General features: G+C 44.4%; 2 protein-coding genes across 2 annotated transcripts in view; one reads left to right on the top strand and one right to left on the bottom strand.

Moving 5' to 3' along the window:
* Positions 1-384: 384 nt before the first annotated feature.
* On the bottom strand, positions 385-4,968 carry LOC130266948 (skin secretory protein xP2-like). Its single transcript, XM_056516231.1, has 3 exons — positions 3,819-4,968; positions 1,496-1,543; positions 385-1,409 (listed from the first exon to the last, which is right to left on the bottom strand). The coding sequence occupies exons 1-2, from the start codon at positions 4,950-4,952 to the stop codon at positions 1,535-1,537; spliced, it is 1,143 nt and encodes a 380-aa protein (XP_056372206.1). The 5' UTR covers positions 4,953-4,968; the 3' UTR covers positions 385-1,409; positions 1,496-1,534.
* A 4,771-nt stretch (positions 4,969-9,739) lies between these two features.
* Positions 9,740-23,974, top strand: part of ARHGAP6 (Rho GTPase activating protein 6) — a 302,154-nt gene continuing 287,919 nt past the window's right edge. Inside the window, exon 1 of the mRNA XM_056497746.1 lies at positions 9,740-10,452. Within this exon, the coding sequence (XP_056353721.1) occupies positions 9,949-10,452 (504 nt within the window). The 5' untranslated portion in view covers positions 9,740-9,948. The remainder of the gene's footprint in view (positions 10,453-23,974) is intronic.

Here is a 23,974-nt window from a genome sequence, read left to right as displayed (position 1 = left end):
GTAAAAGTGCTCTGTATTCTACTGCATCAAATGCAGGAATCTCAGCATTCACTAGGTCGGTTTCAGTTTGGAGGCTATTAAGATAATGGTATTTTAGTACAGAAGCTATTTCATTTTCAAGGCCTGATATGTGCTATCACTGTCTCAAAAACTGGCAGATGAATAAGCCACAACAACTACAGCTACATTATGAAGTCTTTATGCAAAATAATGGAAGAAAATTCCAAAGGCTGATTTATTTTCACTTGTTAGTTAAAATTCAGTCGTGCTTTAATAACTGAAAACCAGAAATTGTGTAAAAAGTCAGGTGATGGAAAAAAGGGAATACAAAAGCAAAGTGGCAATATAAGAACAAGGGAGGAAAAAACCCGATAAGATTAAGAATAGCATTTAAATATAAAAATTTATTTAGGTGAAGTCACAAACAGTTTGATATCAATTTACAAACATTTTATGTTATGCGTATTATTGAAAATATTGAGAAAGGGAGAAGCTTTTTCCTGAAACAACTAAAGGCAAACCCTTACCATAATGTGCATTACTGGATCACAGTATTACCTTGACCATACCTCTTAGTATGTGAGGAAAAAGAAGAAAACAAAATACTGAGATGCAGAATGAAGACTGTGAATCAGTGAAAAACATTTTCATGAACACCAGACTACAAAGGTCTAGTCTGATGGTCAGGATTTTAAGTATTCTACTAGGATAAAAATAAAGAATTATAACTTAGATGAATCATTATAATTGATGAAGAATTTTATAATGCACAATTGGGCTATTGGCAATGACGGCAACAGTTAATGCAGAACAATGGAGAGGATACTGAGCCTCACAGAATAATTCTGTTGACAACCTGAGTTATTATCCCGAGTGTATGACACTTTTTTGAGTCAAATACACATTTAAGTTGCAGATACTCTCGATGAAATGGCAAAAGTAACAGCTGTAACAAGACAAGTTATGATTTATTTTTTTTTTAACAAATATAATACACAAGGTTTTGAAGTGTCCGGTTGTGATCTGCAAAGATCCAGGATTGCACACGTTTGGTCAAATGAGAAGGTTTAATCTGCACATTAAATTGGCTTTTACTTTCAAAGTAGTATTTTAGGTCAGGATTCTCCTCCGGGAGAGTGTTCCTGACCTCATTCAACCAGTGTTCAATTTATTCACCTTCCTGAATCTTTGCCCTCTTTGGATAGTCTGTGACAAGTGCTGCGCTGCAGGAATTCCTGTTTTCCAGCAAACTGGCTTGCTCTGCAGGTTTGTAGTCCATTGTTACAATTGCTGATTGGGTAAAATCAATTTCCTACGTCTTCTCTAGCACAGCTTGCAACGCAACAGAAGCAGAGGTAAAAGAATGCACTAGAATACCAGAGCTCCACTTAAACACCAACGGAGTCAGGCTGTTGGCACCAATAAGAAATTCTGTATTTAACAAATCTGCAAATATTTAAGATCCAAAGTTATTCAGTTTTATAAATAAACTCACCCACTTAGTCTGACTCCCATCCCAACTGGTCTTCTGTTTTCATGGAGTCTAGGGAAAAAAGAGAATTGTCTGAAGTTATAAATACAGACATAAATTTGCCAGAATAAATCTCAGCTATCCTACACATGTCCTATCACACTCAAACTAAAACTAGGACTTCTGACTTTGTTCTTTCCATGTAAAGTTACAGCTCTTCACCAGTGCCTTAGAAAGGACAGCTATCTTCAGACACAACACTTTGTACACTTTGACTTCATTTTTACTATCTAACAATCTGTGGGAAAGCAGAATTGGAGATACAGGCACTAAACTAAATGATGCTGAAATTCAAGGAGTCTTGGGTCTAAAAGGGGAAATGAAATCCAGTCAGGCTGCCTAATGCTATCCCTCAAAACTGCAAAAACAAAATCAGTTCAAATAATCTGGGAAAAAAGTAAAACACCTATTTTAATTCTCCAGTTCTTTTGCCCAAGTGTGATGTCACATCTTATTTTGCTGAAGTAGTTTTACACAACACAAACAGAGCTTGAAAGGAGCTGGGGAGATGGGAAAACGCACAGGTCACCTCCAAGAAAATATTTTCTTGCTGCGACCTTGCCAATTATAAACTCATGCTTTATCCTAGGCCTCATCTACATTCAATAGCTACTCAAACCATCACTTAAGGACATTTTTTAACAGTTATAGGAGACTATATGCTACCAATTAAAAACTGCTCTAGTAGCAGAAAGGTGGCTGAAACCACAACAATTAATTACACAAGTTTTACTTTTTCACTGTGTTGCTAAAGTACTACTCATTTTACAAAAATTTAACTTTTGGTATTTTTTAAGTTAAAATAAACATGTTTATTTTTTTCTTTACACACTTTCTGGGGGAAAAATACACCAATGCCACTGATAAAAATCAACTAGGAAATTTCCATGAAATCAAAGGGGATTGAGACCCCTAGTGCCTCAGCAGACAAGCAAGCAAAGCTCAGCACTGACAGACCAACTGCTGTGGAAGAAGTTGACAAGCTGAAGGTCCAGTCTGAGATGACATGAAAGCTACAAACCATTGCCCATCTGGTGTTCACATAAGATCTGTTGGAAAACAAGAACTGAGCTGTTCACCATGAGACTGAAGAAAAGTAAACAGATATATCAGAAAAAGCTGCAGAACACAGAGCATCAACCACAGAAGGTGCAAGGCCAACAGGCCTGGGTTTATCTATCTTGCTGCGTGGCGTTTGCTCCCTTTCTTTGTCACAGGTTGGCCTAGAGAAGTTAGTTTTTATAGGTACCAAAGGCAAGACTTGGTGTGATACACCAAGCACTTTCAGATGCCTGAAAAGCGACCAGGCTAACACGAGTCAAAGAACTTAGCCCCTCTGTACTGGCAATCCCAGGGAAGCACAGCATCTGATAACTTAATTGTAAGACAAATGGTTAGAAACAAAAAACAAACCAGAATCTGTCACCATTCAGCTGGTATGAAACTCAACATTTTCTGTGCTAGGGGTTTGGCAGACTTCAGTCACCAGTGTAAGAGAAGCAGCACAATCCCTAAGATAGACAGGCAGCCTTGTAGCTGTGGAGCTCAGTGTCATGCCTCAGGCAGGCGAAAGGGTAAACCTGCCTGCATCCACCACAGCTTATACAAACTCATATAGTGATGCTCTAATGAAAGCAAAAGTACACAAAATCCTCCCTACTTCTCCTAATCACACTCATAATTTTCCATAAAACAGGTTCCAACTCGTGGATTAAATCTAGTGAGGCCCAAAACAGGTTTAATCTTCAAATCACTGTGAATTTGCACACTGTAGCCATTCTTATTGAAGTTTATCTTTATTCATATCCATTTTTTTGCCATCCCACGCTGCCTGCAACTGCCCACATACTCCCATAGTAACAGGAGAGTCTGTACTCTTTGCCTTACATACAGTTAACTGTATTGCTGAGAAAGTTGATTTTTTAAAGGCAACTCAGAGGAAAAGAACAAAACCACAGAACATCTTTCTTCTAATGTCTTCAGGAAAACGCAAAAATATACCAGAAGAAGGAATTAGTGGGGTTCCTTTTTTTTTGGTGGCTGGAGCAATAAATGCTCAAACATTTGCTCAGAGCATCCATCCACGTGCACACCTCTCACGGTGGCCAGCTGGGCACCCACGACACCGCGTCCCACGGTCAGCACGAGCAAATGGTCGGTGCCATGAGACGAGAGCTGCCGACCAAGACAAGGGCACCCCAACTGCCCCTTTCTCCTCTTCCCGTCCGAGGGAGCACCATGCCCAGCCAGCAGAGCAGAGAAACACGCGGCCATCGGCCCATCACACCTGGCTTTTCTCCTCCTGCTTGGGGCTCTGGCCCGGCGGTGGCGGCTGGGCCGGCGAGGCCTGCGTCTCGCTGTCAGCACGCGGGCGCCTGGGGACAAGCGACTTGAGGGGCGCCATCCACTTCATCCACAGGTCCAAGTCCACGTCGCCCCAGGGCAGTGAGGGGTTCTTGGCCGCCCGCCGCCGGAAGTCCTCATCGTAGTTCATCCAGGAGGTGCCGCCGTAGGTGGCGTGCAGCTTGCGGATGGTGTCCAGGTACTTGAACATGGCTCCGCAGCGCGCCGGGTGCTTCTCGCACAGCACGCTGGCGTACACCAGGAAGGCCGAGACCCACTGGTCCAGCGTGTCCCCCGGGCGCGGGCCGTGCTCGGGGGCCAGCTCTGTGTGGAGCAAGGAAAAGAGGTCAATGAACTCCCCCCGCCAGATCCGCTCCTTGGTGGCCTTGGCCAGCTTGTAGCCCAGCGGCCGCCGCAGCCCCACGTAGGGGGTGGCCGCCGCCTCGGCCTCGCCCTGCCCCGCCGCCGCCGGAGCCGCCGGTGCCGGAGCCGGGGCCGGGGCCGGGGCCGGGGCCGGAGCCGGAGCCGGAGCCGGGGCCGGTGCTGGGGCCCCGGCCGCGCCGCTCGCCGCTGCCGCCGCCTCGGCGCAGGGGCTGGCGGCCGCCGCCGCCGCCCCCAGCGCGGCCTGGCGCTCCAGCCAGCGCGGGTTCACGTAGACGGTCCGCAGGCGCGGCGCGGCCCCGGCCGCCGCCGCTGCCGCCCGCGCCGAGCCCTCGGCGCCGGGCTGGAGGCGCAGCACGGCCAGGGCGGCGGGCGCGCCGGCCGGCAGGTCGCTGCCGTCCCGCCGCGGGGCCGGCTGGGCCGCCGCCGGCACCTGCAGCAGCGATGGCGCCGCCCAGGGCGGGGAGCCGCCCCTAGGCCCGGCCGCCGCCGCCAGCGCCTCTAGGCCCGGGAGGCCGAGCCGCGAGCCGGGCGCTACCGCGCCGAGCACCCATCGGGTCTCGGCGATCCCGGCGCGGTCCCGGGGGCTCCGCGACCTCCCCTCCTCGCGCCGCCCGGCGAGCGCCGTCCCCAGCGTCAGCGGGGCCGCGGCTCCGGCCCGGCGGCGGCGGCGGCTCCGCCGCCTCCCACGTGGCATCGGCACGGCGGCTGCGGCGGCGCGCGCGGCGGGGGCGGGGCCGCGCGGGGCGGGGCCGCAGCCCAAGCCCCGCCCCGGCCCCGCCCCCGGCTCGGCGGGCCCGGGAGCTCGGGAGGGTTTGTTTGTCCGAGGGTTTGTCCGTGTGGCACCGACGGGCCGGACGGGGACACGGGGAGCGCAATGCTCCCTCTCGCTCTCACAAAATATCCCCCAATACCGGTGAATACATATGGATGCTCTTTATATATATATGTATATCTAAACGTACATATGTACGTGTGTATATATACACACGCATATACAAATGTGTACACCATGTTTAGTTACGGATACAATATGCTATATAATATATTTGCAGACTGTGTATATAACATCTGTATGGATATGTAATGGGCACCCCGATGTCATTATTATTGCTTCAGTATAGCAAACGTTTTCAGGACTAATGGCATTATATCACTTCTCCCAGTATAAATAAGCCTGTTCTCTTTACATAAAATGGCTTTTTTTTTTTTTTTTTTTCGGGTGCTGTCACACAGACGCAGCTAAGCACTAGCTAAGCACTGAGTAGGTCACTAGCTGGTGAAGGTTGAACCCCGCTGGAGCCAAAGCTAGGTGCTGGCTCCCCATTCCACAACTGCTTCCACAAACGCCTCTGTAGCACTCTCTCTTCTGGAGGAGCAGCCTTGAGTGCTGTGCTGAAAAGTCTATATATTAATTCCACTTCAAAAAAGACAAAAGTTATGTAAAAAGAATTTCACAGATAGACTGGGAGAGATATATTTTAGGTAAAACTCTTTGGGTCCAAAAAATCAAATCCCAGGAATGACAAAGTTAGGAATTCTTCTGTAAGAAAAAAGAAGAAAAAAGTAAGATAAAAGAGTGGCTTTGTGAGTTTTTTAATGCTTAATAAACTCTAAAGAAATAATTAGAGTAACAAAAAGTTACTATTTTCCAAATCACTCATATTTTCAGGGATTTTTCAGAAGTCTGAACAAAACAGGCTTTACTTAATTTGTGAGATGAATACACTCTCATTTTTATAAAAAATAATTTTTTAAAAATTCAACCAAAATGGGTGACAGCATGTCCTTCCACTTTCAGTGTAATGGGGCATTGATAAAACCAGACATTGTTAAAATAACAATAAGACCATAGTTTGTCTAAAATTTGCCCATGTAACACACTTGTTAATAAGTCAGGTGATAGGCATTTACACAAAGTCACTGAAAATTTTCTGAAGGTTAATGTTTTTTTGACTTTGATTCTAAATTAGTATTTGTTTAGAACCAGAAAGTGATTCAAGTTGGAGGGAACCTCAAGAGGTCTCATGGTCACAGAAGGGCAAAAACTAAACTAAGACAAGATTGCTTAGTGCCTTCTTTGGTTAGATCTTGAAAACCACTGGTGATAGAGATTCCACAACCTGTTCCAGTACTGATGATCAGCCTTGGTAAATTCATGCTGGGTCTTTCCAGTCACATGTTTTTCCTCTTTGTGCCAAGAAATGGCTTCCAAGAGAAGTTTTTTTTGTGATTCTCCTGAAGTGAAGTCACCAGCCTGTAGCAGCTTGGGTAGTCCTTGCTCTTTTTGAAGGCAGGTGCAACATTTAGCCTTTTCCAAGCCATTAGATACTTCCCAAAAATTTGATGGCCTTTCAAACATAAAAAGTGGCCTTCCAATGACATCATCCAGCTCTTTGAGCACCCTCATATTCATCCCCACTGGCTCCTGAGACTTGCATGGGCTGTGACTCCTCAAGAAAAAATCCACACTTGGTCCTTTTCCCCTATTTAAGTTTTTTCACCTTGAGGCACAAAGGGCTAGGAGACTATTGGTGAAGGTCAAGGCAATGAAGGCATAAGCTGAATCATGAAATCATTTAGAGCCCCTTCTGCAGGTTTTTTAAATACCTCCAGGGACAGTGACTCCACCACTACCCTTGGGCAGCCTGTTCCAGTGTTTTGCCTCAGAAAAGAAAGCCTATAGCAACATCAAATCAACTAGTATTATCTCACGAGTCCTCTGAAGATATGGCTGCCCAGCCAGTATCTTGTGGCTGGAAGTTATCAGTAAAATTTGGGAATTAGGACTGTTTTTGTTCTGTACTTGTACCATACCCACTAGAGCTCAACCCTATTTTAGGGTGGTGCTGCCAGGTCTCACAATAATGCAGTTCATAGTGATAATGAACAGAAACTTCAAAAATAATCAATAAGTGCCTTTATTGCTGTTTCCCCTGAAAGATGCAGACAGCAGCTAAGACCAGGAGCAAAGTTGTCTACACAGAACATTTTTACATACATATGCTGCATTTACTCTTTGAATTGCAGCTGTGATCCTCCAGGTCTCTGTCTCAAGAAAACTGTAATTTTTCATGGGGGCTTTTATGAAGAAAACCAGCTGGGCAATAAGTAATAGCTGGGCTGAGGCAGGTGGAAATAAGAATGCTTTGCCCCCACTTCATTTAGAGTTGCTACTCATAAGCTGACGTATGCTCCTAACTATGCACTTATCTGATCGTTTCAGTCTCCTTTCACAGGCTGTGTGTGCAGTGTGTAAGGATCTGAATCGGAAACTTGGAGGTTTGCCTGCTGGCAGCCAGCTGTGCCCAAGAGTATCAGCCCTTCAAAGTGGGCAATGCACCCTACAGAGAGTGCGGGAACAGTTTCTGGTGAATTTTGGAGGCAAATGTGGTTGTCCTCTCTACTCCTCACGTGATGAGTTCCTTATAGCTCTGAATTTCCCTCTCTGCCTTTTTCCTCATATCATCCTGTTGCTTTATGTTCCCATGATATGCTTGTAGAGGACAAAAAAAGCAAATTCTTGGAGTCACGTGTATGTATAGTTGTATTGCAGATGTGTCTCTCAACCAAATTGCTAGAATGGGCAGAGAACTGCAGAAAAAAAATGCAGATTGTTTTATGCTTCAGACCTTCTATTTAGTTTCAAGCATGAGACCTTACTGAAGGCATTAATGAGGAGGCAAAATGAAATGAAGCTTTAAACAGAAACAGCTGAAACCTTAGCTCTGGAGAAACTCGGAATTAGGCAATAGGACAGTTTATTAAAATAAGGGGGGAAAGCTACTTTGCATACAAAAAAATAAAATCTAATTTGGAAACATTACCTAAAACCAGAACACCTCCCTTTGAAAGCTGATGTACTTGTGTGCTGTTGCTCTTTATCACTCTGTTGATGAAACCAGAAAGTGCTGCCATAGAGCATTTACGTGCATTGCCTCCAGGACCCCAGAGACCACAACACAATTTTTTTCCCCAGAAAATACCCCAGTCTTCTGGGTTTTTTTCAATTATTTTCAAAATAACCAGTCTTCTTCTAGGCAAATTTTCTAAGAGCTGCCTGCAACAGTTTTGGAGAGACTGGAGGGTTTGTGGAGCTGGTGGGTATTCAAGTCAAAAGAAGGATGCTTAGGCCCCATGGAATCAGCAGTCTAACTGTGAGTTCATCTGAGACTGGGAAGGTTTGCCACTTACACAGGAGTTGTCCTTGGGCACCTTCCACTTCCTCCATAAATAGAAGTATAGGTCAGGAAGAAAAACAGGATTTGGTGGTGTGTGTTTTGCTTTCCAGCTCGAAAAATTAGTGGCTGTAGCGTTCAGTGACACAATAGCAACAGAACCGAACCCACCCATGAAGCTAAAGGTTACTTAATAAAGTTTAAACACCAAGTAAATGATGGTGCTGGGGATCCAGAAAGAACCTGACAAGCATCGCTGCTGAACTCCCTCAGCGAGGGGAGGAGGACTCTCAATATTCCCTGCTAGGAGAAGAGGCAGGAGTCAGATTCAGCAGGTGAAGGGCTGCTTCCCTCACTCCAGGTGAGGAAGGAGCTGGCTGCCTTCATGGGTCTGCATGGTATTGTCCCTCTCTGTGCGTTCTGTTTCTGTTTTACAATTTTGCTTTTCCCAAGCTTGTTCTGTCTCTCTGGTAAATGCTTCCTTGCGTATGCCTGGAGCGGGAACAGAGACAGCCTCGATGGAAGACAGACACGTTCAGTTACTTGTCCTGAGGAGGCTTAGCTCCACTGGTCCCACTCCTTTCTGTTCTATGGCCGTGAGGCACTCAGCACAAGAGTTACAGGTCTCGGTGACCCTGCTGCCTGCGCAGGGTCCATGCGCCCTCAAAGCAGGTGTTTCAGAGGATGGTAAGAGAATAGTGAGCCAGAACAGTTACAAGCCGAGCTCCGTTGAAGACCTTGTCCCGTGAGCTGCACGATGTGAGTTTCCTGTTTTTTGCTGGAAGTTTTTCCTGGAGACATCATCTCAGCCTGGCACAGCCGGGACGGACGGGGCTTCCATGAGCGCAGCGGGGACGCGGCGCGGGTCTCGGAAGGATCCGACCGAGGCTTGGCTGCCCTCGGGAGCGATCGTTCCGGAAAACAGCTGTCCTCCGCTACCCGCTCCCTCCCCAAAGCGCAGCTGCCCCGTCCCAGAGCGGCAGCGCTCGGGACCCGCAGCGCCGGTGCCCGCCCCGACGTGCGTGCGGGCCGCGCCGAGGTGCGGGCGAGTGCAGGGACACGGGGCGCTGCTCTTCTGCCCCGTGTGGGGAGGCAGGCGGGCCCCGCCGCCGCTGGACCGGACGGTGTGTGTGTGTGTGGGGCGGCCCGCGACTCTCCTGCGCATCGCGGCCGAGGGGGAGTGACTCTGGCAGCCTGCGGCGAGCCCAGATAAAAGCTCCGCTGCTGCCGTTTTCCCTCCCCTTTTCTCTCGTAACTTTTTTTTTTTTTTTCCCTCCCTCTCCCTCCCAGCAAAGTGACCGCGCCGGCGGCAGCCCCGCAGCAGCCCCGGCGCCGGACGCCGCCATGAGCCCCGCGGTGCCGCCGTCGGGCCGCGCTGCCGGGGGCTGAGCCGGGCCGCGGGGGCCGCCCCGAGAGCCGCTCCGCGCCGCCGTGGCGGGGGCCGGAGGCAGAGGCGGCGAGAGCCCCGGCAGGACCCCCGGCCGCCCCGCCGTGCCCGGGGCAGCGCCCGCCGCGATGTCGGCGCAGAGCCTGCTGAGCAGCGTCTTCTCCTGCTCCTCCCCGGCCGCCGCCGCCCCCGCCGCCGCCAAGAGCCTCTCCAAGCGGAGGCTCCGCCAGACGCGCAGCCTCGACCCCGCCATCATCGGCGGCGGCCGGGAGGAGGGCGAGGGCGCGGGGCGGGCGCCGCGGGCGCGGGCCGGCGGCAGCCCCCCGGGGGAGCGCCGCGCTCCTCGGGGCGCCCCGCCGCCCCACGGCGCCTCCTTCTCCACCCCCTGCACCCCGCTGGAGCGCTCGCCGCCGGGCAGCGCTCTCTTCGACGAGGAGAGCCTCCGCGGGAAGCGGAGCCCCGGCTACGAGCTGCCCTTCCTGGCGCGCACCCCCTCGGCCCTGGCGCTGAGCGGCACCACCAGCCCCGCCAACAGCATCTTCTCCTCGCCCCGGCGCTGGCTGCAGCAGAGGAAGGGGCAGCCCTCGTCGCCCGAGCCTCGCCCCGCCGCCTACGTCGTGTGGAAATCCGAGGTAGGCACGCCCGCCCCCGGGGACGAGCACTCTCCGCGCCGCCTTCGCCCCGGTGCCGGTCCCGGTCCCGCTGGGTGCGCGGCTCGGCGGGGCCCGCGCCTGTCCGCCCGTGCGGCGGGGCCGCCGCCGTGTTGGTGCCGGGCGCTGGCATCTGCCGCGCTGGAGGGTCGGATATTTGAGGTTCCCTCGACGGGTTCCGTGTATAGTTGTCCCTGGCCTATGAAACCTTCCCCTCCCAGTTTCACACCTCTTAAACTGAAGTATGTGACGGCTACTAACAAGATAGACAAATTGTTTTTAATGTGCACATACAGTGAGCTGTGATTTATTTGACAACGCACATGTGTCAGAACCACACGAGGAGCAATTGTATTCCAAGACAAATCCAACTTTGCAATGCAAATATTTATTCATTTAACTTGTATGTCGTCGATGTTGGGCTGCAGATGCCATACCATGTGGATGAATATTTTCAAAAAATGTGGCATTGTTTCCTGGTAGCGATTGCTCATTGAGTTGATTATGCTGAGCCCTTTGTAGCAGAAGGAGATGAAATTTTTTTTTGTTTTAAGAAATTCTCCATCTGATTCATAGTGATGAGGTTTCAGGCTTAACTGTTTAGTAGTGCCTGCTGAAGAGCTGGGATCAGCATTTCCATTTCCACTTCCATTTCCATTTCCATTTCCATTTCCATTTCCATTTCCATTTCCATTTCCATTTCCATTTCCATTTCCATTTCCATTTCCATTTCCATTTCAGACAAACGTATTATTAATAGTCGGTGCTAATTAGATGCATCAATAAAACATGTGGGATATGGAAGTCCTTGTAAAATGGCTACCATACACAGTAATATAAGATCCAAAGCCAAACCAGGCACCACGATAGCACAAGATTATAAGACGTGTTTTTCATGGGCAGAGACTGCATCTTACTCTGAGCTCCCATATCTCCATGTTTGCTTGGAGTATAAAAGTTCTTAATGTGTGCTGATTGGGATGGAGTGTCGACATTTGGGTGGCAACTTCAGGCTTGATGCTGGCTAATGTTGAAAGAAGTGGTGAAGAATTTTAGCTGTTTTAAAAAATGGATTGTTACAAAGTCTTGTAATCAGAAGTTACTCTTAGCAATATTTCATCTTGATGCTTGAATTTAAAGGTAGTAAAAATTCATGATATCAAAGAACTTTGTGGGATTTGTAGTATCAGTGGACACTGAGATAATAGATGATCACACTAATTGAGGATAAGTTTGCTGCTTATCCACTTATGATTTTATAAGGTCTATCAAAACGTTCAGGATACGTTTCCTGACTGAGTCTGAGATTCACAGGATGGTTTCTGGTATGTAAATCTATGCAAAGGTGATAGACATGTGAGGCTTTTTTTTTCAGATCTGTGTGTCGTCACAGCACAGCACAGCACAGCTTCAGACTGCATATTGACAAGTACTGGGTTCTTTCCTCCTTTGGTGTGTGTCTAGCATTTTTAAGTAATCAACCCGTTTTTTTTGGGAGGGATATCGTTGTCCCAGCAGTCACGGTGGTGAGGCTGTGATGCCAGGAGCAGGGTGTGTTGGCCTCCTGCAGTGGGTCAGTGTTCTCATTGTGAATTGGTAGCATTTTTTGTCAATGTCATTTAACCTGATACTCTCTAGTTTCAGAGTTGCTATTTTCAAGTTGTTTTACAAATATGAATTTACTTGTTCAGCAAAGACACGTACAAATTATATTAATCTATATTTTAGAAGAAACTGCAGCTACATAATTTTGGTCTTATTCCTCCTCCTAGTTTGGGGGTGCATCCTAATGGTCGTTCAATCTGGTCTCATTGTAAAATAGCTTTATTAATAAAAGACTTATTTGTTTTTTTCCTATTTAGTGTTTATTTGAAAAGGCTAATTTTTTAGGAAGCAAAGGATTTTTTTGTCTTTGCAGCTTCATCCTGGCTGCAGCAAGGCAAGTGTTCTTGAGGAGGTGAAAAAAACCCCACATTTTATTGGGTGAAAAGGAAGTAACTGTTTATAATATTATAACTTTAAAAGGTCCCATTATTCAAATTATTGTATTCTCAGTAGGAAATCTGTAGTTCCATTTCTATCCAACTTACGAAAATAAAATACATCACAATAATAATTTTACTTGGCTATAAAAGACTGCTGGACAGATGACTGCCTAATGAAAATGAAAATTGAAAGTTTTGGTTGTAGTACTTAAAAATTCCTGTTCTGGTAGTTGGAAATAAAATAAATGTTAATTGGAAAAATCAGTTTTCTTTACTTTCATTCCAACATTTTCATTATAATTGCCCTTTTTAGGAAATACTGCTCTAGAGCCACTGTAGAAGTGACAGGGTTATGCACTAGGAGATACAGGTGGGAATTATTTCCTCCCTTGCTACCTTAATCTTTAAAGGAGTAAAGAGAAGTAAAAATACCATAGAAGTTTCCTCTTCAGAACTCCTTCAAAATTGTAACTTCTGGGCAGGTTGTCCTGTGCCTGTCCCAAGCTGGGTCAGTGCGTGGCATCCACAGGAAGGTGTTGAAGGTGGGGTTTGCAGCCTGGGCTGCATGAATCCTGCCCTGGGACACCTGGTACCTTGGGGCTGCAGGGGTAGGGGCACTCCAGGCAGCTTTTAAAGCAGGCATGCCCCACTGATCTGGGATTCTTGTATGTGAGGCCACAGTGTCCATACTAGCTTTGTTATGAGGCCAGGAGAATAAAATGGATTGCTTATTTTGCCTTTTTTTCATTGGAATTCTTTGACTTCTGCATTTTATATGACAAATCTGTCTCCTGGCTTAGGGAGAGAAAGGTTGCTGCTAAGTTAATGCCCCCTTTCATAAGTAATTTTTAATTGAATGCCTGAATTCTCAGGGGGTTTCCAGTTTCAGCAGCAGGTCACACCTAAATGTGTTAGCCCTATATTCTTAGGTCCACAGATTTTTGAATGTGAAGCATCATCTGACAGATGTGTCTCACTGTGCAGTGACCTGGCAGTTCTTTATTGACATGTTGTTTTCTTCACAAGAACATTTTTACAACTATAAAGATTATTTTTGGCAGTGCTTTATTTCTCTGACAAGCATTCTTTCACCTTTCTATTTTCTGCTTATGTATATAAGCTGTTTAAATTTAAAAAAAAGGCTGTTCCTGGGTCTGGAAATCAGCAACATTTCCAGTGGTTTCAGCAGGACAAAGCCAAGGGGGATTTTTAATAAGGGGGAAAAGCATTCATCTTCAATTTCCATCTAAACTTAGCTGTCCTTTTGTGCCATTTTCCTTAAAGAAAATTCACTTTCACTTGACAATCAAGTCTATTATGCTTTCATTAAGTGTTTCAGATGCTCAAATGAGTTTCTAAGTAAGCTAAATATCATAGACAAGATGGTAGAAATATCTAGAAATACCTTAATGCCTTGATTCTGCCAAAATTTGTCATACATCTATGCTAGCATACAAGAGTAGACCTGTATAAGTTAAGGATGTAAGTGCTTACACTGGCTGACTGAAATTCATTTGCTGGGTACAGAACAGCTCAGGATTAATAGATCTGTGTGAAGTCTCAAGTTGTATTAATTGTTCTGCTTATTTTTCTGTCTCAAAGATGGTAATGGAAATCCTCAGCAAGTGGATTAAAAATATGGCAAATCATGGGAATGTACCTGAGTAATCTATTTGTTATGAGAAATCAAATCTACACACTTAAATGTCTTGATTATTTTTGCTGTCATAGTCTGTGTATTACTAAATATTACCATCTGTGTCAGTGGAGGTTCAGGAGGACATCAGATGTGAGCACAGTGTCTGGTACCCTTAAGCACCTTGATACCTAACCCAGAGATTTTGCTGTATGGATAGAAGACATGTACACTCCCTTGCAGAGCTCTGATTAACTGTTCTGGAAGCAAAATGGGGGTCTAGCATGTTTAAATGGATAACTTGCATTTTTTCTCTTGAGGGAGCTTTTTAATGAGATGTATGAGAACTGTACTTTGTGAGATTTATTTTTTTTTAAGTAAAAACTGTATGTGCTGGTATTTACCAGTGAACTGTTCTGCTTTATTTTCTTCCCTAAAACATTCCAAACCACTGGACACACAGATTAGTTTCAGCCTGAGTCTGTTCCATTCAATGCTGTAAGAGTTCTATAATTATAAAATTTGGTGGGCAGGAATGTTGTGGGTCTCTCATGACAGGAATGCAATTAAAAGTAACTAAATATATTCAGTATTTCCGATTTTGGCAAATGGACTCTTCCTATTCTCAACTAAATTACGTCTGAAGACATTGGATGAAAATATGGGGGTTGATGGCTAGGACAGACAGAATTTTTCAAGTGTACATTGTACACTTAAGTAATGGGAAAGGAACTTGTGAAAGTAATAGAAATGAGACTGAAAAGTAATTTTGAGTAACCTCTAAAATATTAACAATCCAGACTGCTGTCTTGAGTTCTTGGTTTTAGTTTTGCAGATTCTATTGCATGACAAGAGTTGCAACTGTGACAGCTTGCAGGTGAAGAACATTTCAGAAGTCTCTTCTGCAGTGTTCTTAATATGAGTATTAAGGCTGTACAGGTATTAAGCCTGTTTGGAGGATTTTTTTTTCCATCCAGATGTAAATATAATTGAAACCTGCAAGGAGCTCTGAGCAAGTCAGGCTGAACAGTCGTGATGGCATAGTAGTAACTTCAGTGCATCAGTGTCAGAGTTGTAAAGCTGAAATCTTAATGTAAAAAAAGGTACTAAAAATCAAAATTATAGTGGCAATCCTGTCATAATCTTCTTACACATGCTCATATTTGATTCTCTGGCTATGTGGCACAGTATTTGAGAGCGTAAGCATCACTGGTATTAAGCTAATATTTTAAAACTGGGTTCCACTGATTGCTAACTGCACCAGGTGTCTGGATTGTGGATGAATGGGTGAAATATTCCATTCAGCTTGTGGAAACTGGAAGGGGAACAATAAGGAGGTTCAGGGCAAGGTTCAGACTTCATTTGACATTACAACTCATTGGGCAGTTTTGAAAGGTACTGAGCTTGCAGATCTTGGAGTACTCAAATGTGTGCCTTCCTTTTGGCTGGTGACTACTAGTCAAACCAAAGTATCAGGAAGAGAGCAAGGCCTTTAGTTACCATTCAATTTACTTTCTTCACCTCACTTTAAAACTTTTGTATCAATTATTGTGTACAAATTTTTAAGCTGTGCTTGTTCAAAATAATTTATATTATGTTTTATCCTTATCCTGTAACAATAATGCATGTCCATGGAAATGCATGTGGAGGCTTTCTGGTTGAGTTTTAGTTTTTCCTAGATGTGTACAGACTGGCTATTTCAAGTTACATGTTTTTTCCACTCCGGTTGTCAGCTAAGAATTATTAAATCCCTGGGAGAGTTGAGAGTGTTTTTGAAGGATTTGATGAGCTTCCAGTGCCTTATGCTCGCCACATTGTTGTACTGGAACCAGATGCTGGGTAGAACATGTTTGTGTTTTTGGACCTAAGTAGGTTAGGTACTGTGTCTCTGGCTCACAAAACCAAGCATCGGTTTCACACCCTAAAGCTGTCATCCCTGGGTCATCATCCTCACAGTCCTGGCCACAGAGACAGCTTGCATCAGCATCCCCAGTTAAGGAACCTCTGGATCTTCCTGCTTCATCTCTTCTGTATCCTCTCAAAGGAAAGACCTTCTGACTTACAGTATTGACCCATGAAGACTCTGAGTGTGTAAGGTCAGAAAAAGACTTTTCAGCATTGCACTTAAGATGCACACAAGCAGCCAGTCCAATGCAGAAACTCATTTCATGGCTGCTGGGAACTTGCTTTTCTCTTTTTCACGTGTTAAATTCCGTGTTCCTGTTTCACGCACTTGGACCTTTTTCAGTTGAGCTTGTTTTTTATCCATTTCTAATACTCCTTGTTATATATATCTTCCTTTATCCTCCCTGCCAAACATTAAAAAGGAAGATACTGTGTATTGTTGCTTAATCACCTGAAATTCATACAGAAAAAAAAAAAAAAAAAAGCTGCTTTACTATAGCTATTGCCTACTATTTGGATTGGCCAAGTATTTTTCTGATAATTGGACAAATTGGTTTTCTGTAAAGTACAAAGTATGTTACAGACCTTGATAACAAAGGAAACATTTAGTGTTTGGTTTTGTAGTACAATTGAGATTACTTTTGCATTGCCTTGGAGTTAGCCTGGACTTGATTTTCAGTGATGGAACTGTACCTCCACTGAGCATCTATAACTGATTTTGCAAGAGGAAGACTAATACAAATTTTCCATTTCTATTTTCAGGTTTTATTTACTTTATCCCTTTGTTTTCTGCCACTGTTGTAATATAGCTAGATGGTTTCTGAGCACTAACTTTTTTGTTTTTTCTCCGAAGGGTAATTTCAGTTGAGTAGCACCCTACTGAGACTAATGTGGTGAGAAACCAGTTGGCTGTGCTCTGTTCAGTTTTCATTTGCCTCTCTCCATAAAAAATTAAAAATACTCCTCCTACAGGAAATGTTTTCAGTTCTGTTATGTCTTTTGCTTCCCATAGGAGGTATTCCTTTTAATTTATTGAATAAACCCATAAAAATTTTGGCACAATAGGGTCTTTGGGCAAGCTGTTTAAGAGATCTCACCATTTTCTGTTTTTAGAAGATGTGCAATTGTTTCTTTATACAGTGCTGTGATGCTCTGGGGCCAGCTAACAATTATGTGAAATGGGAGAATTTGAAAAGAATGTGGATTGACACATCTGCTATCACTTCTCAAGTATCATTATTTTGATTGTTCATATCTCATATTTATCCTTCTTAAACCATAATCAATCCCTTTTCTCTTTCGCCTGTCTCCAATTTTAAAAGGATTCTGGGTAATATTTTGCTCTCAATCTCATCACCACAATTCCTTTTGTAAGTGTATGTGTATATAGGAAGGTTAAATCCTCGTAATGTCCTGGTTGAAAATCAGCTCAACTTAACTGTTAATTTAATTTGATGACAGTGCAGACTACTATTTGAAAGGGGTAGTGGGGAAAGAGAGACTGGGATATATTACATTTTCATGCTCCAAAATAGGACCCTATCTACTCTATTATAAATTGGAAAAATATGGTTGAATTTTCTTGTGGCTGTTTCATAACATTCCTACTGACAAAATATGGCGTGCCTCTCGCTCATTGCTTCACTACTGTTTCTGGGGCATGTGTTTGTGTCTGCATTCAGTGACAGCTCTTGTTCCAGCACACCACAGGGACATGTCTTGGAGGTCTTTAGAAGGGGGCAGGAGACTCAGAAATGCTGCACAGAGTGGGCACTGCCAAGGAGTGAGCACCAAACCATAGCAAGCCAAGAGAATGAGGCAGCCAAATTACTTAAAAAGAACACAATAGAAGTTTTACTTATTTCAGAGATAAATTCTGAATTCACTAAGGGAATGCAGTGTAATTGACAGCCAACATATATGGAGGGTATTTAAAGGAACTTTTTAGCAGAATAAGTCTCTGGCACACTGTCCAAAATGCTTCTCAGTGCTTTTCTCTGCTTGAGGTATGAGCACATATGATTTCTTCGACCTGCCAAGGCTCAGATGGAACCTTTCTGTTTCATAAACCTCTCCTGAATAGAGGCAGAGTGAATGTAACAGATAAACATACTTTTCTTTCTTGGAGTAAATTGTGTAACAGAGCCTCCTGCCTTTTTTTTTTAGCCCAAATGCAGGTAAATTACACCACCTCACATGGACCAGAGGAAAACAAGTTAATCTAATTCATTTATTGAACTGTGGAAGGTGTGCAATGTGGAGAGCAGGATACCTGCATACTGGGCTGCATGAGCAGAAAGGTAACAGGCAAGTCAAGAGAAATTATTTCACCCTTGTGAAGCCCCATCTGGACTCCTTTGTACAAGGGAGATGTTGAAAAACTGGAGCAAATGGAGTGGAGGGCCATCAGGACAGTTAAGGGATCTGAGTGCTTAATGCATGAGGAAAGGATGAGATTTGTTTCAGCCTGGAGAAGGATCAAGGGGCAGTGAAAATCCACTTTTACTGCCTACGTGGGGACTAAGGAGAAGATGCAGCTGGATATTGTCAGAGTTGCACAATGACAGTCACAAGTTGCAGCAAGAGGAATTTTGTGTAGGTCTAAGTAAAAGCATGCACAGCAGGAGTGTTAACTATTGAAATGGATTCCCCAGAGAGGCTTTGGAATATCTCTTTTGGAAATTTTCAGCCCTTGACAGGTCAAGACCCAAAGGATTCAATCAAATTTTGAAGATGGGACCCAGCTTTGAATAGAAGATTGGACCAGATGACCTGCAGAGGTCCCTTCTGACCTTCTATTTTCTGTGATTCTGTGACTCAGAGTATAATTTCTTTCCAGAGTAGAATGAAAATGCTGTTCTGCCTTGTGCTACAAAATACCTTTGATGGGACAAAAGTTGCTGAGTTGCAGGAATTGTGATACTGTCCAGTGCCAACATTTGAAGCAGGCATGTAGGAAGAGTAATTTCTTTCATTCACTCATTCTCCAAAGTTGTTGGTGTGTTTCTACTCTGTGAAGCATATCCTACTCTTACTCTACTCGTGGTGTCTCACAAATGCAAAGAATGCCAGGGTAGTTCTTTAAAGATGTCAGTAAAATTGCAATCAAACCCCAACCAAACCCTTCTGAAATTCAAGTGTTTTGCAGAGGCAGCTAGACGGTGCCCTAGGAGAACTTCAGCAGGGATTTAGTAGGGAACTTTCAGTAGCTACTTGCCAGGTTGGTTTCCTGTCACCTCCTTTAACCAAGCCAGCCTGCTTCTTCCAGCACCAGGGAGCCAGGGCTAAGACAGGCTTACACCTTTAGGACAGTGTTAGGACAGATTGTTCTGACATTGAGCTTTGTCTGTTTTTGTGGGTTGTTTATGTTTAAAAATATTGAACATTTGGCAAAACACCATTAACTTTTCCTACATTTCATGGTAGTTCAGTGTGCTCCTGACAGGATGTATGTATGATGTGCTGCCTAAAACACTTCAGTTCAATGCCTGTAATAAAATGATGGTACAGAAGCTTGGTGTCAATTTAGCTTTTCTAACTTTCATTTTTGTCATCTTGCATTATAAAAGTAAAAATAATCTGTGAGAGAAATGGAAGAAGGAAAAAATTGAAGAGGTATGCAAGAAGGAAAGGAAATCTCCTGCCGAGCTTTGAGCTGGGAATTTCATCAGATATACAGAAAAATAGGTGTGGCAATAGGACTGTTCAGGATTTGCCTATATTGCCTTACAGTACAAGAGTTTAACCTGATATTGACCTTACGATTTATGAGCTTAAGGGTACAGTTATGTAACTGGGATCAGTCAAAGCTAAACTAAACTGGAATAGGTAGATGGGGCCACACAGCCTGGAAAAAGCTGGTACCAAATTGACTTGCTGAAATAAATGCTTCCATTCTGCTATTTAAAAGGAGCACAGGTTATAATTTGCTGCTGTTTACAATGCAGCAGTGGGTTTTTTGAGCTTCTGAAGCATGTTGATCAATATCAGACCTGTGTGTCTTTTCCTTGCTCTTGAGAAATGACTTTGGCAAGTCTTCATTTAGCTGGCAGAGGTTTTTTCAAGCAGGTTCAGGCAGCCTCTAACATCGAGTATGAAAATGGTGATGGAAGGATCTTGCTCACAGTAAAACAAAGCTTTGGTAACTTGGACTCATAACCGTTTGCAGTCCCAATAAGTACTTTTTTCCTTCATGGACCAGAACAGCTGTGTGATTCAAATAGAAGAAGATAAGGAAGGGCAGAAGACAACACAGTGTGGTAAATGGGTAGCTAAGTGAACATCAGCAAGGCTGGAAGCATGATTGCCACTGAAGTGCCCCCACCGCCGGGCAGAGGAGAGCTTTGACTTCTGCTTGGGTGTCCCTGCCCTGCCTTGCTCATGGTGTGATGTCCTGGTTTGCTGCTGGGAGCGCTGAGCCCAGGGTGCTCAGGTCGTGGCATCTGTGGCTCTGCTTGCCACACCAGCTGGCCCTCAGTGTGGTTCAGTCAGATGGAAGGCTGGTGTTGGACCCAGTGTGGTCTGCACTGGCTGCCACAGTGCTTGCTGCTCCCTGAGCACTTATCATCTAGCTCTGCAATGAGATTTTCTGAAGCTTTTTCCTCACTTTTGAAGACAAATCTTGAGTTCCTAGATTATTTAGATAGTTTTTGAAATCTTATTCTAGATCTTTTGTATTGTTGCTTTTTGTTATTGTAATTAGAGCTGAATACTGAATATTGGTTTTTAGCAGTAAAGGATATTAAGCCTTGTTCATATTTTTCCTTGTGCAGTTTTTAATTTCAGTAGCACTTTCGGTTGTTGCTGTTTCAAATGTTCATGCTTTGTTTGTGCTTGTTTTGTGATGATAGATATGTGCTTTATCACAACTTGCTAAATTATAATTGCCTTTACTATTTGTTGTTTTCTGCTTGTGACAGTGTACCTGCTTGTTTTTTAGAAACACATCTGGAGGTTGTATCAGTGTATTGTTGTAGTCCAAATGTGTGTACTTTAGCTCTTTAAACTGATAGCATCCAGCTGATCAGGTGGTAAATGGAAATTCTGATTGCTGTAAAATGTGGGGTCTGGCATAAATGCCAAAACTGAAAAGAGACTGTCTGCTGTTCTTTGGTAACTTTTGTTCTGTGATAGCTGGCCTGGAGGGGACTCTCAGGGAGGGAGCTAGACTGCACTGCTGTTGTTTGTCAGAGCTTCCTCTCTGGAAGCCCATTTTAAGCAAAGCTCTCAGGTGTGTGAAGGCCTGGTTGTATCTGACACACTGACTGGAAGGTAGATATCATTTTGCTTTCTACCAGGGAAGTCCTTCCCTTATCCTGGAAGGCTGCTGAAGGCTAGAGCCCTGCAGAGACAGCAAGGTGCCACTGCAAGAAAACTGTGTGGAGATAACAGGGCATGATCCTTATTGCCTGTGCTCCACAAACAAAAACTGTTCTGCCAAAGCTGTTGAATCCTGATGATGGGGTAGGGAACAGAAACCTCATCACCTGGAATGTTGGGGAGCTGTTGAGCTCTGGGGAAAGAAACACTGGGAGCAGCAATGAGCTTATCTTCATGGCCATAATGCAGTTATGGTAGCCATGGTCTCAGGTGGCAGGACACCTTTCCGAAGTGGTTTGAACTCTTGGAGACCCTTTTGGACCAAGTCCAGCTATTTGGACTTAGCATTCACCGTGAGCTTTAACTATAGAACTTTTTTGAGCTAATGATAGCAGGCTTAAGATGAATTAACTTGAATTATGGTTTAAAAGAATGAGATTACTGCAGTAAATTATTTATTTCTGTCTTCCTTACAGTGTTTTGAAAGACACTCCCTTGAGTGTTGAGATGAAGGCATTTAGTAACCATATTGCTCTGCTAGAGGGTGACTGGCCCCTTAATTAAAATAGGACCAAAGCATTTGTAGGAAAGCAGGAGCTCTTCTTGTGCTGAATCTGACTCAGACAGATGGAGCTGGAGTGGAAGCTAATGGGAGGAGAAAAATATGGTTGGCAACATCTGGGCCAAGTCAAAGCAAAGCTGGAAGGGAGCAATTTGTTAGGATGTTCCCAAGGAGAATATGAGGATTTCTGTGGAAGGTACATAGCAGGGGGAGCTACAGAGAGGTTTGCTTGCTGACTCCTCTTGGAAGAAAATCCAGGGCTGCAGGAGGCTGAAAACAGAAAAGCAAAGGGGAGTTTGCATGGCATGTTCCTTGGAGGTAGTGATAAAGGGCCAGAAGAGCAAGGGAGGGGATTTGCTTCCAAGTTTGGCTGCTGGGGTGTTGGTGCAGCAGAAGCAGCTGCTGAACTGTTGAGAAAAAGCAGCATGTGGGAAGTATAATGGGACCTCCCATCAGGTCCAAAGGTTGTTATTTTTGTTTTTGGGGATTTTTTTCATTATTTGGGTTATTTTATAACCCAGCCTTTTTAGGCAGAGAATCCCTGCTGGGGAAAAGCATGAAAGGTTTGGGAAAGACTGGGATGACTGAACAGCACTCTGTAGATCAGTGAGTGTAGTGTGAGATGGAACTGGATTAGCTGTGGTGTTGATGTGTCATATATATATTTTGGGGTGAGCAATTCAATTGCTGAGACTTGTCTTGGAAGTGAAGATTAGTTTGTGCAGTGGCAAAGCACTCTGAATTATTTGTCAAACCTCAATGAAGCCTGGAATTGAACCCCGGAGGAGAGAAATTGGGAATTACATCTCTACATTATTCCACCCTCTGTGAGGTGTAGTTGCCCAGGAAAGCCAGGCTGCAAATGTTTCATGGGAGAAAGAAGAGTTTAGGAGCACAGTAAGGGTAAAGGAAACTTGAGGTACTTTGGGATGCTTGAAATGATGAACTGCAGGGGTATTATTTGACCTTTGTGACAAAATATTTTGACTGTAAAATACATTTATATTTAATGCATGTATTGTTTCTTTCTTTCTAAACTTGGAAATTATGTTTGCTGCCATAAATAATTACCACATGGAAAAATGTTAATTTAATCATTTCACAATAATTTAAGTACATCTGGAGTCCAGGTTACTAAAAAGCTGTTACTTACACAACATTGCAACGTACAATGTCAGGGAAAAGAAAAATAATACAAAATATACTATTTCTTAATAATGTAAGTCAAGGTTTTGTTGTTCACCTCTTTCATTTTGTCAGGAAACGTCTCCCAGCTCTGAGATTCTGTTTCCTGGAGATGAGGCACTGCAGTGCTGGGTGGGTGGAGATTGCAGTGGGTAGAGGTCCTGTGGAGGAGTTTCCAGAACAGTGAGGCACAGGAGTGCTTCTGAGATCAAATAGCTGCAGGTCACTTGCTTCCAAAGACAACTGGAAGACTTTTGCCTTTGCTTTAGAGTGAGGAATTTGTGAATTAGGCTCAACTGGCACAACATCAATGTGTAGGAAAAGATCTAACTTAGTGAATTTGAAAGAAATGAAGAAATATTTTTTTCTGTGCTTTCTATTAGGATAACTCTGGAAATATTCTGTTTTTGATTTTGCTTTTGTTCTTCCCAGCTTTTTAGGAAATATTTGAATTAAAAGGGTTGAGACAGTCCAAGACCATTGAGGGAAAAAATAATTTGTTCAGCTTGGAAAAGGATCAATTGCAGATTTTGCTGCAGGGACTAAGAAAGTTTTCTTTAATTTTCCTTCTTCCTCCTGGTGCTATGGATTAGGTCTAGAATATATAGTTTATTTATAGTATGCACAGCTCAGATGCTTGTTAGAGTATTTTCTGACTTCCAAAGAGTGGGACAGAAGCAGCGGGCAGGTGATTGCTTGGTCCTGAGGAGCTGCCTGGGGATGGCTCATTGAAGCATTGGGAAGGGACAAGGCTTGAAAAATCAGAGCTGCAGATGAGCCTGTGGATTTGGTGGCTGATCCATGCATGGCTGTGGGAAGTGTCTGCTGGGAGGGCTAGGTCTCTGTGCCACATGGCCCTGCAGAGTAGGGCAGTGGGGCTTGGGTGGGATTTGGCAATTGCTGCTGGGTGTG

This window comes from Oenanthe melanoleuca, chromosome 1, assembly GCF_029582105.1.
Source record: "Oenanthe melanoleuca isolate GR-GAL-2019-014 chromosome 1, OMel1.0, whole genome shotgun sequence".
NCBI lineage: Eukaryota > Metazoa > Chordata > Aves > Passeriformes > Muscicapidae > Oenanthe > Oenanthe melanoleuca.
This window is presented reverse-complemented; position numbering and strand designations above follow the sequence as displayed.